The sequence below is a fragment of the Capricornis sumatraensis genome, chromosome 7, assembly GCF_032405125.1.
Source record: "Capricornis sumatraensis isolate serow.1 chromosome 7, serow.2, whole genome shotgun sequence".
Lineage (NCBI taxonomy): Eukaryota > Metazoa > Chordata > Mammalia > Artiodactyla > Bovidae > Capricornis > Capricornis sumatraensis.
Window position 1 is genome coordinate 62925993 of NC_091075.1, and position 17944 is coordinate 62943936.

The 17944-nt window shown below is 42.6% G+C and overlaps 1 protein-coding gene across 7 annotated transcripts in view; it reads left to right on the forward strand.

Moving 5' to 3' along the window:
* Positions 1 to 17944, forward strand: part of LIMCH1 (LIM and calponin homology domains 1) — a 355643-nt gene that overhangs the window by 287031 nt on the left and 50668 nt on the right. For 5 of the 7 annotated variants that reach the window (XM_068975297.1, XM_068975298.1, XM_068975304.1 and 2 more), the window contains 4 exons: positions 9893 to 9928; positions 14909 to 15035; positions 16519 to 16676; positions 16882 to 17290. In XM_068975297.1, the coding sequence (XP_068831398.1) occupies positions 9893 to 9928; positions 14909 to 15035; positions 16519 to 16676; positions 16882 to 17290 (730 nt within the window). The remainder of the gene's footprint in view (positions 1 to 9892; positions 9929 to 14908; positions 15036 to 16518; positions 16677 to 16881; positions 17291 to 17944) is intronic. The other 2 variants (XM_068975300.1, XM_068975303.1) reach the window with 1 other exon arrangement.

Sequence of the window (17944 nt, forward strand, 5' to 3'; positions counted from 1 at the left end):
CGAGTCGGTGATGCCATCCAGCCATCTCATCCTCTGTCGTCCCCTTCTCCTCCTGCCCCCAATCCCTCCCAGCATCAGTCTTTTCCAGTGAGTCAACTCTTCGCATGAGGTGGCCAAAGTACTGGAGCTTCAGCTTTAGCATCATTCTTTCCAAAGAAATCCCAGGGCTGATCTCCTTCAGAATGGACTGGTTAGGTCTCCTAGAAAGCTTCAAAGAACTGTTGGAAAAAAAAAAAAGAGAGAGAGAGCCCCCTGGTGGCTTTTTGCTATGCCCTTCCTTCCCCTTCCCCAAACTGAAAACGAATAGAAAATTCTATAGACTTCCTATTTGCATAGACTCTGTAAATACACCAACTCATCCAGGTGATTTAGTTTGGAAAAAAATGAATTAGCCCTATTTATGTACATTTTTAAAAACTTCTATCTCTATTTAGTTAGAAACTTTTAATGTGATGGAATGTTTATTCACATAGATGCCACAGTTTTAGTTTAAATTATAATGTCAACATTAGCCATTTAATGTTCATTTCTTATGGGAACAATTGAAAATATCAGGCCACTTCTCTCATGGTACAGTGGTTAAGAATCTACCTTCCCATGCAGGGGATGCAGGTTCGATCCCTGATTGGGGAATTAAGATCCCACATACCTTGCCCTGCGGCCAAAAAAGTTAAAAAATAAAACAAAATTTGCCAGAAAGCTTAAAGAAATAGCTGATTAAAACATCTCTGTATATAAAAAAGAGAAAGTGTCAGATTGATTATTAATAAAGGTGAACAGTTATTGACATAAGAAACAAATGGGTATTGCCCCTGTGGATACAGGCAGAAAGGATACCCTCTCTGTTCGTCAAGTGTTCATTAACCAGACCTAATGAATGCTGTTAGAAGTCAGAGACTGAGTTTGAACATTGAACCTTTCTGTTAAGCATTGACCTAATCATACTTTCTGGCATACGTACGAAGGTTTATGGTTGAGATGTTTAATATGTGAGCCATGTTCCAGCTATCTCCACGCTAATCCTAGAATTTGGATCATGCAGAGTTTGTTACTAACATTTTACTGCTGCAATAAAAGACATTCCAAGAGGGCTCAGGGATTCAGTCAGAAAACTTGAATTCATTATAGTAACTTGAATAGTGTGGGAATTGGGCTTCATTACTGTCAAACTGAAATCTCATTCCCATCTCTAATATTCTTATGGTGAACCCTGGCTTCTCTTCTTAAACTAAGCTAGAGACTGTTATCTGGTGGAAAACTCTGTCTCGTTACAGTGTCCAAAGGGTAGCACAGTAATCCAGGCTACAATTGATTCCATATTTTTGAGAGAGGAAAGGTGCTTCCATCTATTCCATCACTCCGTTCTGTGCTCAGCCTCTGAATTTCTGTGCTTGACATTCTGTTTATCCGCTCCTCTTCCTGGAACCTGATTTTTCTGATGATGTGGGGGCCTGGACCAAATTAACAGAAACCAGGGCCAGACAGAAGAGGTGAAGTCAAGGGTGACCTGTATTGTGCGGGCCCAGGAGAGTGAACCTGCGAAAGAGGGACTCAGGAAGGTGCCGGATCTTTACAAGGATGACCTGGCCCAGCGGAGAATTCAGGGCAGGCTTGGCCCTCACCGCGAGGCCCCAAGCTTTATCACGGTTGCCAGTATAACAGAAGCCGACCTGGAGACGTGGGAGAGACTGAAAGTGTCAGAAAAGACGAGGTGTGTCATGGTTTCATTTAACTTTGAGCAAATCAAACACTTATCCTTCTATCACTCTTTATTTTCATGGCCAGAAAAAAAGAAATACCTCTCAAAAGACAGCATATTTTGCATGAGTTAAAATTTGTTAATACTAAAAATTACAAGGAAACATCCTTTTTAATTCAACCGACTTATTGTGAATGCTTATTTCAATAGGCTTGTTTATTTGTAAGGAATTTAAACTTGACTTTTAAATCATTTTAATGATTTCATTGTACCTAAGATTTTCTTATGCTGTCATTAATGACATTGGAAGTGATATTTTAAAAGCTGTAGAAAAGCACTATTTACCCAGGCAAGGTGATGATCATTTCTTCATTTGATTGATTACTGCAAAAGCAATTCTGCTTTAGCCATCCAAGTATTTTTCATACATCCACTATATTTTAAAAACTCTTCCTTGATCTGTACTCACCTTAGAAACCTTTGGAACTTATTTCTGGTTCTGACTAGGGATGGAGATGTGGAGCACACATGTGCCCCTGAGCCTTCACCAGAAATTAAAGCGGAAACTGCCATCCGGGATGACTTTGCCAGCCGCAAGGCAAGGGCCTATAAGAAAGCTTCCAGCAGCCCTAGGCAAAAGTTCGTGCACTTTGGACCAGTGACAGAGATAGATCAGCAGACATGGAAGCGGCTCAGCATTGGCAGGGCGGGGCCAAGGGAGGATGCAGAGGAAGGCGTCTGTCACGGCAAGACCCACACATGCTCTGTGTCTGCTGCCTCAGCGGCCACGTCCAACTTAAAGGAAGACCACATGCTTAATCCACAGAATGACTGCAGGTATTTTCACCATTACGTGTGCAAGGAGGTCTGCATGGGAATCACTGCCGCTTTTAAAGAGTTCGCTGACATATTAAAGAAACCGCCAGAGATGACAAAGTTTTAACAGGTTCTCTTGCTGGTTAGCAGAGAAGGGAGGTCAGTACCCCAGGGGGCAAATGTGTGTGAAGTTAAAAAAACATCCATTTTGATTCTGTTGTCACCAGAATCACTGCCTGGGAATGCCAATAATTTCGGCAAATGCCCCTTTTTCCCTCGGCCGCATTAAGCACTATTTTATTCGTCAGCAACACTGAACCGACTAGATGGGATGTTTTAATGATACCCTTTGTGTTTTTCCTAAAAATATGTTGATAAAAATCTGGATTACCTATACGCTCCCTCCTTCCTATCCCATAAGGGAGGAAAAAATAGTTATTAGTATCAAAAGTTCAGATTTCGGATATCTAAGCAGACACACAATAAAGTAAACCTTCTCCCCCTCTACTTTTTAAAAACATATAACAGAACTCGAGTGGAAAGACTCCTTTGAGGGTTCCTGTGAGTCAGGGTTCCTTGGATGAGTAACCATTCAAATTTGTGAGGGATCAACTAGGAAAAGACCTTGTAGACCTGTCACCAGTCCTCATTCTTACCGGAGGGCTTCAAGCTGTGAATTCCCAAGCCCTCTTTGGGGGATTCGGTTCTATCTATGAACTGGTCTTTCTTCCATTAAGCAGGTATAGGCTTAGACGGTAAAGAATCTGCCCTCAATGTGGGAGACCTGGGTTCAATCCCTGGGTTGGGAAGATCCCCTGGAGGAGGGCATGGCAACCCACTCCAGTATTCTTGCCTGGAGAATCCCCATGGACAGAGGAGCCTGACGGGCTACAGTCCATGAGGTCGCAAAGAGTCAGGCACAACTGAGTGACTAAGCACAGCACAGGGCATTTATAAGATTCTAGATTCTCTGTATGCTAGGTGAGGTAGGGGTAACTTAGAGATCAGAGTCCCATCTGCACCCCACTGTCTCTGCATGGTCCAGCAAATGTTTATTTAGTAAACATTTGCTCTGCCATCTCCAAGTGAATTGCCTTCCTCCCGTTTGAAGTCCCAAACCCCTATCCCCACATCCTCTTTTGTCTTTGGCTGAAGATGGTATTTAAGGTGAGGGTTTCACCAATTTTAGTAAGGTACTCAGTTTTCCTGGGTCTCTTCCATGTAGACATGTTATTAAAATTTGAGTTTTTGTTAGAAAAAAAAAAAAAAAGATTCTGGATTCTCCCAGGAACCTCCATTCCACCTGCGTGGCTGGAGCAAAGCAAAGCCCTTCATGGCAGGAGGAAATGCTCAGGACAGTCTCCTCCATGCTTTGTCCTTGATATTCAAAGCACACGGTGGGTCATCTGTGACATACAGAGGAGTTTCTTTGGTTTGATTTTTTTGTGGATGATACCATAGAGGAGGCTATAAATATAAATAAACTGGGTACACCAGAAATCACTGCTGGAGATTCAGAGGCTAGTGGGGACCAGGCATAGAGAGGGTGGAAATAAGAAATTAGTAAGAAATGCACCCTTGAGTCCTTGAATACTAAGGGGTCATCACTCGGCTCCATGGTGAGTCAGGCCAGCCTTCTTTGACTTTCTCGGGGCCTTGCTTGGGTTCATATTCTATTATCCCATTCTGAGGATGTCATCCTAACTAACCCAGCTCCTGGAATAGCAACCGAACTTTCTCTCTTAACCTTTCCATCTCAAAGACTTTCACTGTCTGCTTTCCTAACTCTTTTTCCTCTTCTCTCTTGCTACCAATGCTACTTGTCACCAACAGAACAGTGACTTCTGATGTAGATGACTGTTGTAAAAGGGTCTCTCGGCTGGCTCCTGTGCCAGAGTCCCAGGAGGAGCGTAGCTTCAGTGCGGGCGAGGGCCTCAGGAGGACAGAGGAAGGTGAGGAGGTGGAAGATGACAGGCGGGGCCCGGCCTCTGGTGTGAATTCCTTCCCAGTGGTAAAGCTGTCCTGTCTGGCTTTAGTTACACGCAAACAGCAGCCACAGGATGGCAAAGAAGAGACTGAAGGAGTTGCTCAAAGAGATTCTGAGATGGCGCCAAAGGCCGAAAGATCCGAGGAGAGCGGCCAGCCACTGTGAGCGCCTTGCCTGCATTCCAGGGTGTGCTGCGTCTGCAGTGTGCGGCTGCTGGCTCCCCCCAAAACAGCTTAAAGCCACAGTGTGCACTTGATGAGTGATGTGGCATGGAGCAGAGTCCCTTAAAGGAATGCACCCATCCCAGGGTCAGAGTTCTGCTTTCAGCGCCCCCAGCTGGGTAGAGATTTGAGCCTTTGCACGTGGTTGGGTGCTGGCCAGATTTCATTCTCAGGAATCATGAAAACCAAAAAGGGAAACCCATTCCCGTGTAAGTATCAGTTGCATGAAGAAAGTCCCTGGTATTAATACTCAGCTGCTATGTGAGCTGCTGCCTCCGTGAACATTGGCTTCTTCTGTCTTGAGTTAATGCCGAGTGAGTGATGCTACTGAAAACATCTTAAGCAGTAAGTGCCATTTGACTGGCTGGACTGACGTGCCCTAGTTGACATCCTCTGACCTCTGAATGGGAGGCTTCAGAGAGAGAAGAGAAATCAGAGAAGATGACAGCTCCTGTCTGGAGCCACAGTGGACTGAAAGGCCAAAGAAAATTGTACAATTCACAAAAAGATGACATGATGACCTGGAGAACTGGGATGTCTCTTAGTCACATTGGATCCAACTAACCGGTTCCTTCCAGTGCCATTTGCAAAGCAACATATTTGGGAGGCATATGCCAAGGGTCCATGAATAGAAGATAAGAGGTCAAAAGATTATCCCAAGCTGTTTTGACTTTGTTTCTCCAGTCTGAGCCTTGATACATGCTTTGAAGATGTTATTAATGCTTTATGGTTTATCAGTGCCACTTACCTGCTATTGCTAGCAGAAACAAAATGCTTAAATGATTGGCCCAGTCTACCAAGGTTTGTGGTTTTTTTTTTTTTTCCTCTCTTGCATGTAAGCAGGTGTGGAAAGAATAGTTAAGTTGTGGATTGTCCTATAAACATTCTTTCTGACTACTATCTTGTGGGCAGCCTAAATGGGAAACTCTTATTTCTTCCTAGCTCACACAGAAGTCATCGGGTAAAGGAGTTGAACTTCTTTCTGACCTACTTGATTTCATTCTGATTCCAGCAGGGTCTTCCAGTCCAAAGAAGATATATATTACTTATAAATTTTTAATTTAATTTCAACATTATCAAATAGTGATTTCTAGAGGTAGAATTTTCATTCCATTCTATTGATTTAAAATGAAGGTAGGGAATATATATGGAGGAGGGCATGGCAGCCTACTCCAGTATTCTTGCCTGGAGAATCCCATGGACAGAGGAGCCTGGTGGGCTACAGTCTATAGGGTCACAAAGAGTCAGACATGACTAAAGTAACTTAGCACACACACTGGGAATATATAAAAGATAATCAACAAGAAGCTACAGTATAGTACAGGGAACTCTACTCAATATTCTGTAATAGTATGGGAAAAGAGTGAAAAAAAAAAAGGGTAATATGCATGTGCATAACTGAATCACTGTGGTACACCTGAAACACTATATTATAAATCAACTATACTCTTATTACAAAATACAAATTAAAAATAAAATGAAAATAGATGAAGAGTAATCCTGAGATGCACGGTCTACTTTAAAATCCTATATGTTGAAGCTTCTGCTGATATTTCGAAAGAGTGATAGACTTGTGAAAAGTGTGGTCTGCCAGATCCATGTAGAGCAGAGCGGTAAGAAGCGTTTAGCATAATTAAAGCTCCACTACAAAACAGGAAGTGATAGAATTCTGCTTCCCTTTGGTGGCAGTGAGACAGAAGGCAGGGTGGGGAGCAGAGAGAATCTTAATCTCCAGATTTCAAGTTAATAGCCAAGCTGTCATTCCCACCTGGATTTAACATGCATTTTGCAGTCTTCTGAATCGTAACGCTGCTCGTAGAGCCTTCTTGCAGCACTGGTTTCAGGGGTGGCAGCTGTGCTCGCCCTTTCCAGGTACTTCTGCTGTCTCCAGCTCACCTTCTCCTGGGAACTCACAGGTGAATGCCTGTTGGCCCCAGTTCACTACTGGGAAGCCTGCAGTAGAGAAGTTACACCTGGGTCCCAGCTGGGGAGGGCAGGCTGGTGACAAGGCACTCTCACTCACAGCACACTCACTCGGTCCCCAGATGCCCTGATGTGGTGATGGGCACTGCATCAGCAGGCTGGTGGGAAGCAGTTAGCAAGAGAGGAGAGAAGGAAGTGAGGGCTGTAGGCTGCCTGCTGGATACATTCTAGGCATCCCATTTACTCCCACACAACCTTGGAGAGAGAGAAGTTTCATCTGTATGCCCCAGGAAGAAACCAAGTTGAATGGCAGAAACCAACACAACATTGTAAAGCAGTTATCCTCCAATTAAAAAAAAAAGAAAGAAAGAAACCAAAGCCCAGGTCCACACAGCTGGCAATCACAGATCCAAGATCCAAACCCAGCTCTGTCTGAAGAGGGAGCTGCCATCCCATGCCAGGGCATTACCTCCCAGGTTACCAGAGGAGGCTGGAGGTCTGACAGCTTCCCTTTCTCTTGTATTCTGTCCCTCTGGACGGAATGGCTGGTTTGAGCATAAGGAGATATAGTCAGAGTAACTCCACGACAAAATTGTCTGAGGGAGCAGGCACACACGTTGGGAATTTGTGTTTCCTTTCAACAAGTGTTTATTGAGTGATTGCTGTGTGTAAAATACTGTCCTGGGTGCTGGGGGATAGTCTTAAACGACAGGTAAACTCATTTCTCCTTCTCCCTTCAAATGAGGTTTGCGCTAGTTCACAAGGTTGCTAAGCATTGATCCTGAAGTGCTTTATTTGTGCTGAAAACTACACAGATACAATGAATAGGTGAAGAAAGTACACTCTTTACCTTTCTAAATACCCCTACCCTCACAATTAAACTTCACTAATTGCTTGGTTTTGGTAGGATGCTTATACCAACTGTGATTTATCTGGTAGGTGATAGTCTGTTGACTTACCTACTTTGCATTTTTTTAAAAAAATCTCTTTATTAGTGATTTTTTAAAACTCATCTTTTCTTTTCCATATTTCATAGAACAACTGAGAAAATCATTTGAAGCCCAAACTCTAATTATCTTCTCCATAACAGCAAAGGCCATTCTGATTAAATTGGTTCCTTCTTGAAGCTAATAAATTTGTGTGAGAGGAAATGTCTTAAAGCCACAAGTATATAGTAAACAGATAAATGAAAGGTATCTTCAGAGACTGCACTATTCTTTTCAATTTCCTGAGTATCCAATAAGGATTTAGTAAATACTTATGGAGGGCCTGGTCTGGTCACTATTCAGGGAACCCCCAAAGAAAAATCCCAACTCTCATGGACCTTGCATTGCAGGGTTAATCAACATTTGTTGGCAGAGGTCTCCATGAAATGCTGCTGAGTATTTTGTGTAGAAGCAACTTAAATTCTAATACATCCTGCATGCAACAACACAGCTGAACCTCATAAATGAAATGTGCTAATAAGGAAGCCAGACTCAGAAGAGTACCTACCATGCGATTCTATTTACACAGCACAAAGCTCAATGTGGATCTGTGGTTTGTGAAGATTCATCAAGGTGTGTGTGTGTGTGTGGTCTGTGCACTTTCTGTATGTATAGTTTACTTCAGTAAAACATTAATTAAAATATTCAAATCAACACAAAAACACCAACTATCAATTGAACATTTCTAGATTAACCATCCATTAGGAATAACTTCTCTGCTTATTTCCATAGATAATTTAGAAAACACTATATTCAAATGTCTATCCCAGTAGGCCTACTAGTGAACTGGGAAACATTTATCCAGGCTTCAGAATTAACACTGTTAATTCTGGGTGGAATTTACACTGTTCATGTACTCTTTCTTGATGTGAAGGAATTCATCTGCCTCCATGTGGAGATGGTTTTGGAAAACTGAATGTATTGTCAAACTTTAGCACCTTCTAAAACTATCCCCCAGAGAAACAGAAAATGGGTCTTACTTCCAGAAGAAAAACATCCACAAACGCTTTCCTTTTCTTGCTTTTGGCCATTTCAACTGAAACTCTTTCACTGGTGTGGTTGCCCTCACTGTGTGTGAAAATAGTTATTAATGAATTTATACTGTTACAGGGTAATAAAGGCATCAGAGAGAAGGGTGTCTGTGTGTGTATACCAGTGTGTTTGGGATTTTTTTCTCTAAGATCATAGGAAGAGATCTTTAGAAATCACTCCCTTCTCCCTACATTGTTATGAAACTGAACATAGGATCAGGTAGTTTTTGCTGAAAACCCCCAAATTTAATTTTTTGGACTGCAAGCCTGGCATTTTTTTTCTTTGCTCAAATAAGTCTTTGTTCACCATCAGAATGCATGAATAAATTGCCTTTCAGGGCATAGGTAAAAACCTTCTCTTAAAATTCCCCTTTCCAGAAATAGTCACTTATGGGAGCTAGTTTTTTTAAATGTGCTTAAATATGCCCTTGTAATATTCTAGGTTTTTTTTTTTTTCTAATTTGACCTTTTTCTTTGTTTTATCAGATGCATTAAAACTTAAAATGCCCATATTAAAGAAGGTGCAACTTTGTCGCTCTAAGTAGAAGAATATAAAAGATTGTTTAAAAAAAAAAAACCACTTTGCTTTTTCACGTTATGGAATATCATCCACGTCTGGTTTTGATTAAGGCTGCCAGTTTTCTAGGAATTGTGGTTTTTGTCAAATGCATGCGGAAGGCACTGATTGGGGTTCTGGTTGGAGTTCTGGTTTGCTTTCAGAAACCTTCAGAAACACTCTTTGAAGTTATTTGTGCAAATGCATTAACACATCAGGGAAAGGGTCAGTAAGCGTGTGCTTCTATGCTGGGTGTCCATTACAGCCCATTACTCTGCACAGAAAGGCAAAACCCAGTTCAACCGTTTGTGAATGACCGTAATACACATTTGGTTTGTTCAAAGCTGTCTTCTCTAAACATTGTGGGTTGCACCTAAGCCTTTTTGTGTTTATATTGAAACGATTCCTTTCTTTGTGGGTAACATGGAGAGGTATTTTTATTTCCTCTTTGGGTTTTCCTACAAATTTCGCATTCTTCAGAAGTGTCAAGACTTTGCTTTCAATTTTAACCATTGGTGAATATTGCTAATTGTATAATAACACTTCTCTTCCAGTATGATCAGCAAAAAAGGTTTGGCACATATACATTTCACTTGTAGTTTTTATTTCCAGCTTGGTTACAGTGTTAACCTTCTGTCTTGCCAATCCTCTAATTTTGGATTTGGTCTTATAGATACGGACCGAGAACTCCTGTGTCTGACGACGCAGAGTAAGTTGTTTTGTATTCATAGGAATACATTAATTATAGCCTAAACTGCATGCTTCCAGTACTCACCACTAATTGAAATGCAGTTAATGTAACACTGGACTGAAGAGCTGACTGACTCTTCTCTGCAGCCTCAGAGAAGCCCTTGAAATTGGAATGCAAAACATATGTTCTGTGCAGGAGAGATGACTGAAAAGGCCACTTAAGCATGATTCTAATACGCAGCTGCTGCTTAAAACTTAACATTTGCTTTTCATAGATGGGGCATGTGAAAATTGTTCTTGTTAGGGTTTGGAAGTTGGAACCTCTTCTGAACCATGGAATTGTTAAAAGGCTCTTCTGCGCTTTGCATTGAATCCCTGATATGTGAAGGCTTAGCCGTGCAGCAGTCATTCTCAAAGACACATTTTTTTTTAAGCTAAGAAAATAAATTCTAAACCACTAATGATAGATTCAGAAGCCCAAGTTCCTCCCAGGTTGGAGTAATATAAACTGTGGGATGCCTGAGCCCAAAACGCTGGGGTTTCATTCATGTTCCATGGCACAGCCAGGGGTCAGGATGTGCAACATGACTTGGGTTGCCTCTCCTTGGTCTCCGCTCCTCCCAGAGATGCATTGCCCATCCATCCCCAGCCTCACATCTGAATTGGAGATAAATCTACTCTCTCCCATCTGTGACCTCATTGACTCCATTTCAAAAACAGATTCCCCATAGGCAGAGCATTCTGAAACTGATAGCCAAATCAGAAGTTTTCTTTGCAGAAGGCTAGCTGGCTCAGGTTTAAGAAACATGATCAATATCTCACTGCAACACCAGTGGCCTGATGTCTGTCCTCTGGGAGAGGTGTTGTGTGGCCTTGTGGGAGTCTAGGCCATTCTAAGAGTAAACCCCAACATTCTCCCTGCCTGTCTTCCGGGCCTGAGCCGTAGTTTCGAGTCACTGAGTGAGGATTCCAAGTAACAGTGTAGAACAAATATCATTTCCACCAGTAACTGCAGTCAGGCCACACATCTACTGTATTTGAATTGTGCTTCTTTTCCATGTTTGTGTTCAAGATGTCAGCCTAGTCTGTACTTTCAGCTCTAAGCAGTCTGACTCGAGTGCCAAGGAGATCAGTTTCCAGTGTGTGATGTATGATTGCTTTGTGGCCTGACACACGGAACATTCATGTCTCAGAACTAAATTCAGCCGGAGCTTGACTGACTGCGTGGAGTTAAGTAGTCTATAAAACTGAGCCCTGGTTATTGCTTTTAAAATCTACAGTGGCAGTATTTAACATTCACTGAAAGGAGGATTATATAAGATTGATAGGCAAAACACTACTTTGATTTGGTTAGCAAAAACATTTTGATAGAATGGATTTACTCTTCATCATTGCAAAGCTGCTGTGCAATTTGCCTAATACGGATCTCTCAAAAACCCTGAAAGCTGAAAGAAAAGGAGCTATATTAAAGAGCTTTTGAATGCTGCCTGTACCTAAATATGAAACCTCACCCACAGGAAAAGTAAATGATTTTTTAAATCAAGTGGAGGTGCAGACTCCTCTAAATTTACCAAAAAAAAAAGCAGCTTGTGATCCAGGAAGTGTATAAGAGCTTCTTTTCCAGAGGTCTTATCTGGAAACATCTAAAGGGCTGAATTTCCTTCTTGGAATAGACTTAATTTATATGAAATCAAGTGATCAAGTGGGTAAGAAAAAAAATTATGTCAGGAGTTTTTTTTAATAGAAATTTATAATATGTTTCATTTTTTTCCTCACTATCTCCCTTTTTCAGAAACTTTACAGACCACTATTGGCACAGGCTCTATTTATTCATAATTGACACATTCTTAAAATGCAGCCCAATCAAAAAAATATGTGCCCTTTAAGGAGAATGCAGGTCAGGGGCAGACCTACCACACAGGCAAACAGAAATTTCCGCCTCCTGGCAAGCCAAGAATGTTTCCATGGATTTAGTTTCACCTTCTTGCCCTTCTCTTCACTTCCACATACCTCCTCTCCCAATGGTCCCCACCATGGAGCCTGGAAACTGTGAGAGCCATTTTGCTCTTAATTCCCTTACCTTAGACTTGGTCCAGAAACAATTTCCAGGCTCCCCTGGAGGCTCTTTAATCCTGACCCTAAGAAATGCCAACCCACTGTAGGGAGAGGCTCCTGGGCTCTACAGCCAGGGGCTCTGTTCCCAACAGCCCACAAGCATGGCCTGTTGTGCTGAGAAGCATAGGTTTGGTGCAAATCCTGTTAATGTTGTGGAACCTAGACTTCTCCAGGGTCCCCTGATGTGCTGTGCTCTACTAAATCACTTCAGTCGTATCCAACTCTTTGCGACTCTATGGACTATAGCCTGCCAGGCTCTTCTGTCCATGGAATTTTCCAGGCAAGAATACTGGAGTGGGTTGCCATGCCCTCCTCCAGGGAATCTTCCCAACCCAGGGATTGAACCCACATCTCTTATGTCTCCTGCATTGGCAGGCAGGTTCTTTACCACTAGCACCACCAGGGTCCCCCACCTCATCCCTCGACATGCACTTCTTCATTTTGGAGGCTGAGTCCAATCTCTGAATGAGGGAACATTTTCTGAATGGTGACTCAGCTCATTTTCTGTCTACTATTATCAGTCCTCAGCTTGCTTCCTTTTTTGAAATGGCTTAAAGGTATTGCTCATAGTTTTATTATTTCTCTTTTGCTGGTGTTGCTTTTTAAAGAAAAAAAAAATCTCTAACCAGAAAAAAAAAAAAAAAAAACTTCCTGGTATAGGAGAAGGCAGACAAGAGTTTCTCTTTTTATTTCACTAACCAGCTTTTGGCCACATTCGGGCTGTGGTAGTTAGAACTTCATGGTAGAAACAGAAATAGGAACCTGGGACAGAAGAAGGCAGTTCTGAAGGCCTTGCTCCCACCCTCTCCATGCCAATTAAGTGAGATAAACAGTTCTCAAATCCTGGAGAAGCCTGCCATTCTCTTAGTGGGGTCCCAGAAGAAGACTGCCCTATGGCCATCAGTGTGACCTAAACCAAAATTCTGCCCTTTAAAAATTACAGATGGCAAAGTTGAAGGAAAGGACTTCCTTTCTCTCCCATAATCTGCCAGCTATTTAGTAGATTACAATAGAGTCCCAGCTGAGAGGGGTTTATGTTTTCTAAGACCTTCACAAAGCCTATAAATTGCCTTGAAAGAGAACCAGGCTGACTCTGATGCATTTGGAGCTAAGTTTTCATTAACTCTGAAAGGAAGATGGGATGAGTCCGGGCCCCTTTCTGGGAGAGTTGTTTGAGGCATTATGATCCATGAAGTTTAAAAACAATGGATTAGACTTCTCTACCTAACTCCGCAAATTCCTAAATTTTCCTTAAACCACATTAATAAGCAGCATCAAATAGGTGACAAATCACAGTCCCTCCTCTCTTTAGAGGACTACAGTTTATCTTCCGGAAAGACACAAGCAACACCGTGCCCTGGATTTGTGAACAGCTCCACACAGTAGTATGTCATACCCGTGCAAATAGAAGCCTTGGATCAAAGAAAGTCCTACGCAGCCGGATGATCAGAAACAGATTAAAGTACAGTCTTCAGTTTTCACTCTCTTTTCACACAGTTCTCACAGACTCAAATTGTCCAACATCTAAAGAGAGGGGAGAGGCTCTCATACATTCATATTTGAGCAGACTGAAATGAACGTGGGCAGCCATTGCTTTGGGATTGTCTTCTCCTTCCAGAGAGCCGCCTGCTAAGGAACCCCTGGCATCCAGCAATGCTGCTGCTGTGCTTTGTCTGGCCATGGGGAAAACTATTTTGGACATCACTGATGATGTCTGGAATTAGTTAGTGTTTTGGTGCATGGCTCTTCTTTTTCTTTGTGTTAAGCTGGCTTCAGAAATGGACTGTCACAGTCTTCTGTTCCTAAAGGGCCCTCCACTTGTTGGGCGCTTTATAACCCACTTGGTCCCAGAGCTAGTCATTTCTTTGAGAGGGAAAAAAAAAAAAAGATTTTGATTTTGTTTTTATTTCTATTTTCATCTTGCTGCTTCAGCTTTTGCTGTAACAAAGATCTATAATAAGCATTGCAGAAAAGGCCGTATGGTCTTACCCAACAATTAATAAGCTCCTACGGAATATATCAATTATATGAACTGCCTAAAGGTTTTTAGAATTTGCTTGCCAAGTCCTTTTGCTTTTAAAAGAGTATATGCAGAGGTATCTGTCAGAAATAAAATGAAACCATTGTGAGAATTTTAGGATATAAAGTATACACTGATTTTTATATTTTGCCCTTAACCTTACCATAAAATACCTTATTTTCTTGATTTCAAGATGCCATCAACATACTACAGATTTACAGTTTTACAGGACATAGAAATAAACCACAACAAACATATGTATCATTTGTGCATAGTTGTTGAATGCATCCAAAATTCAGAAAATATGACATGAAAAAGTGGCGCCTTAGATTGAGGCTGTATGATCACTTTTTTAATGGAAAAAATGCCTGTTAATGAAGAAAGCATTTAAGCCAGCCCTACACAAAGAAGCATTTACTGCAATTAAATTTTCACTTCAGGGGACGCCATCCTCCTTCCCCACAAATTCTCTCCAAGTTATACATGTTAATGCTCTTAATTTTATTTTCTAATACTAATAAATGAGACCAGTTCAGAGTTTCAAATACCTTTTCAAGCCTCTTAGTTTAAACATATCTAGGCCCCAACATGTAAAATTAATTGACCAATTCAGCCATCACTGAACACAAAGATGGTCACATTTTGGCTTCTGCTTCAAAAGAAGAGCTGAGGCTCCTAGCATGCCCGCTGCTGCCGGCTGAGGGAGAAACAGATTGCAGACCCCGTGGCTGCCTTAGGCTGCGGAGGGAAAGGGACTGTTTTCCATACGCGGTAGCGCCCCCACGCGGCGGGACGCCCCAAGTGCGCAGAGGCAGGAGGGGTGCTCATCTCTGTCCACTCGTTCTCTGCTCTCTCCACACGCAGGAGCACGAGTATGTTTGACATGCGGTGTGAGGAGGAGGCCGCGGTGCAGCCACACAGCAGGGCCCGCCAGGAGCAGCTGCAACTGATAAACAGCCAGCTGCGGGAAGAGGATGACAAATGGCAGGATGTGAGTGCTGGGGCCACGGCTGGGCAGTGGAGAGACCACGCTGCCTGCTGGGCAAGACGCCCTTTGGAGCAGAGAATCAGAATCAGATTGGGTGGGAGCCTCGGGCTGGAAAGCCATGCAGAAGAAATGGGTGCCCGGAGAAGACTTCAAACAGTGAATACTGCCCATGTGGGAATTAAGGAAAGTTTGCTGAAGTTTGGCCAGAAAGCAGAGGGGAGCGGGCGGGAGGCAACTAGCATGGGATGCCAAATCAAGGATGCACTGTCTTCTGAGTTTGTATATTTGGAATTGATAATGATGATGACAACAATGATAACTGCCAACATTGAAAGCATGCCAGTAACAGGTATGGTTCTGAATGCCTTGCAGTTAATCGTTCTTGAACCCTCTCAGTAACTCAGTATGCTAGCAACTGTAGATATTACTGTCCTCAGTCCAACAGAGGAGTCCCAAAGCACTGAATTAACTTGTCCAGAGCCACACAGCTAGTGAATAAGAGATCGAGAATGGCTCCAGGCCCTAATGGGGGCCTTGGGATTGTCTGTGAGCTGAGAGCAGAGAGCTAGGGCAGGAAAGGAACCTGAAGATCAGTATGAAACGAGAGAGAGTGGACTCTTGCATCTCATCCTCACAGAGCGCTCTGAGGCAGTCACTGCAGATTTGACTCTACCTTTAGTCAACTGGTGAACTTTCCCAAAGTTGATAAATTGTGGTAACGATTATGTCTATGAGCTATCAAGCACTTACTATGTGCCTGCCACCTGATGTGCAGTACCTCATTTCACCCTCACAACAAGCATGCAAGAGTAGGTATCATTATCATTTCTGTTTTGGAGATGAGGAAACTGAGGTACAGAGAGGCTAAGAAGCATGCTTGAGATTCCAAAGCATGGAAGAGATGGAGCTGGGATTCTTTCCCATAGCCACATGCCTACCTGTTTAACTCCAGAATCCTAACTCTTTCTCATTAGGCTCTAATTACCCATAGGATTTGTGGTGAGGGTGTCATAAAGATCAGATGACTTAGGACATACAGAACTATTGGTTCTACGAGACCACAAACCAATTGTTTTTCTGCTTTTTCTTCCTTCCCTGAGGGAATTTGTGTAGGTCTGTGGTAAATTCCTACCTTCTATTGTCAGCGAGTCCATTCACAATGCTGAGGTCATAAATGGCAAGAAATGAAGTTTCTTACAATATCCTGTGAGACAATAACATGTGGCAACTGACACGGAGTACAATAGCAAATTTTACATTACCACATTTTACAAAATGTGCTGCCCTGCTCTGGATAATGTAGAATATCTGAAGGTTTCCTGCCTTCAAGATATTCCTGTTCCAACCAAACTTAAACTGGATTGTAGAGGATTGTCTTAGCCTGGCCCACAGTCAGCACGCACTAAACCCTTAGATGTAGAAATGGAATTACGTGCAAATCTGAAGAAGAGTGTTCTGTCTCCCTCTCCCTCCCCCTCCCCCATAGGACCTGGCCCGTTGGAAGAGCCGTAGAAGAAGTGCTTCTCAGGACTTAATCAGAAAAGAGGAAGAAAGGAAAAAAATGGAGAAGCTGCTGGCTGGAGAGGATGGGACAAGGGAACGAAGGAAAAGCATAAAAACCTACAGAGAAATCGTCCAAGAAAAGTGGGTTCTTTCTGTTGTTGTTTAATGTACAGTATTAGTTAGATGTGCTTTTTCTAAAAATTGTCAGTCATCACAAAGGCTCTGACACTAATATTACACACCATTTGGTCTCTTCGGTTCTACTCTGGGTCCTACCAAGGTCCTCTTTGCAGTTCCTGTGACTGTTGACTCTGTTCTTGCTTCCCCTCCCATGTCTACCCTTTAGAGAGCGAAGAGAAAGGGAGCTGCATGAAGCATACAAGAATGCACGGACCCAGGAGGAGGCAGAGGGTATCCTTCAGCAGTACATCGAGAGATTCACCATCAGTGAAGCTGTTCTTGAACGCTTGGAGATGCCAAAAATCCTGGAAAGAAGCCATTCAACAGAGCCAAACTTAACCCCCTTCCTCAGCGACCCCAACCCTATGAAATATCTGCGGCAACAGTCACTGCCTCCACCCAAGTTCACTGCCACTGTGGAAACCACCATCGCTCGTCCCAGCGTTCTGGATGCCAGCATGTCAGCAGGCAGTGGGTCTCCGAGCAAAACTGTCTCTCCCAAAGCAGTGCCTATGCTGACACCCAAGCCTTATTCCCAGCCCAAAAACTCTCAAGAGGTTCTGAAGACCTTCAAGGTAGGATGAGTCCTTTAAGGGTAGAACCAAAACTGAACTCCCTGGGGAAAAGAAGCATCTTATCTCAGGAAGATGTGGTTGTTTTTATCAAACAAAAGCAAATGCATTAACATGTACAGTTATGAAGTTTATGTGTCTCTGAGATTTGGTTTGCAAATAATTCAGGGATTGATGTTTCTTCTCTAAGTGAAGTTTTTCAGTCATGTCTGACTCTTTGCAACCCCACAGACTGTAGCCTATCATGCTCCTCCATCCATGGGATTTTCCAGGCAAGAGTACTGGAGTGGGTTGCCATTTCCTTCTCCAGAGGATCTTTCCGACCCAGGGATTGAACCCAGGTCTTCTGCAATGTAGGCAGACACTTTAGCATCTGAGCCATCAAATAACTTAGGATTCTTCTCAATTCCTATTTTTAATACTGATGGGCTTGAATGAGATTGGTGGTTGAGTCACCTCCATGAGCAAGGTCTATTTCATGGTTTGATATGCTGAGCGACTGAACACGCATGCATGCATGGTGGTATGATATCTCCATAGCAATGGTAACAAACCCCAATTTAGTAGCACCCTAGGTATCTCCATTTATCTGGGGGTATTGAAAATGCCTCAAAACAAACTTTTAATGACCTTTAGTGTAAATAGAGGTATATACAG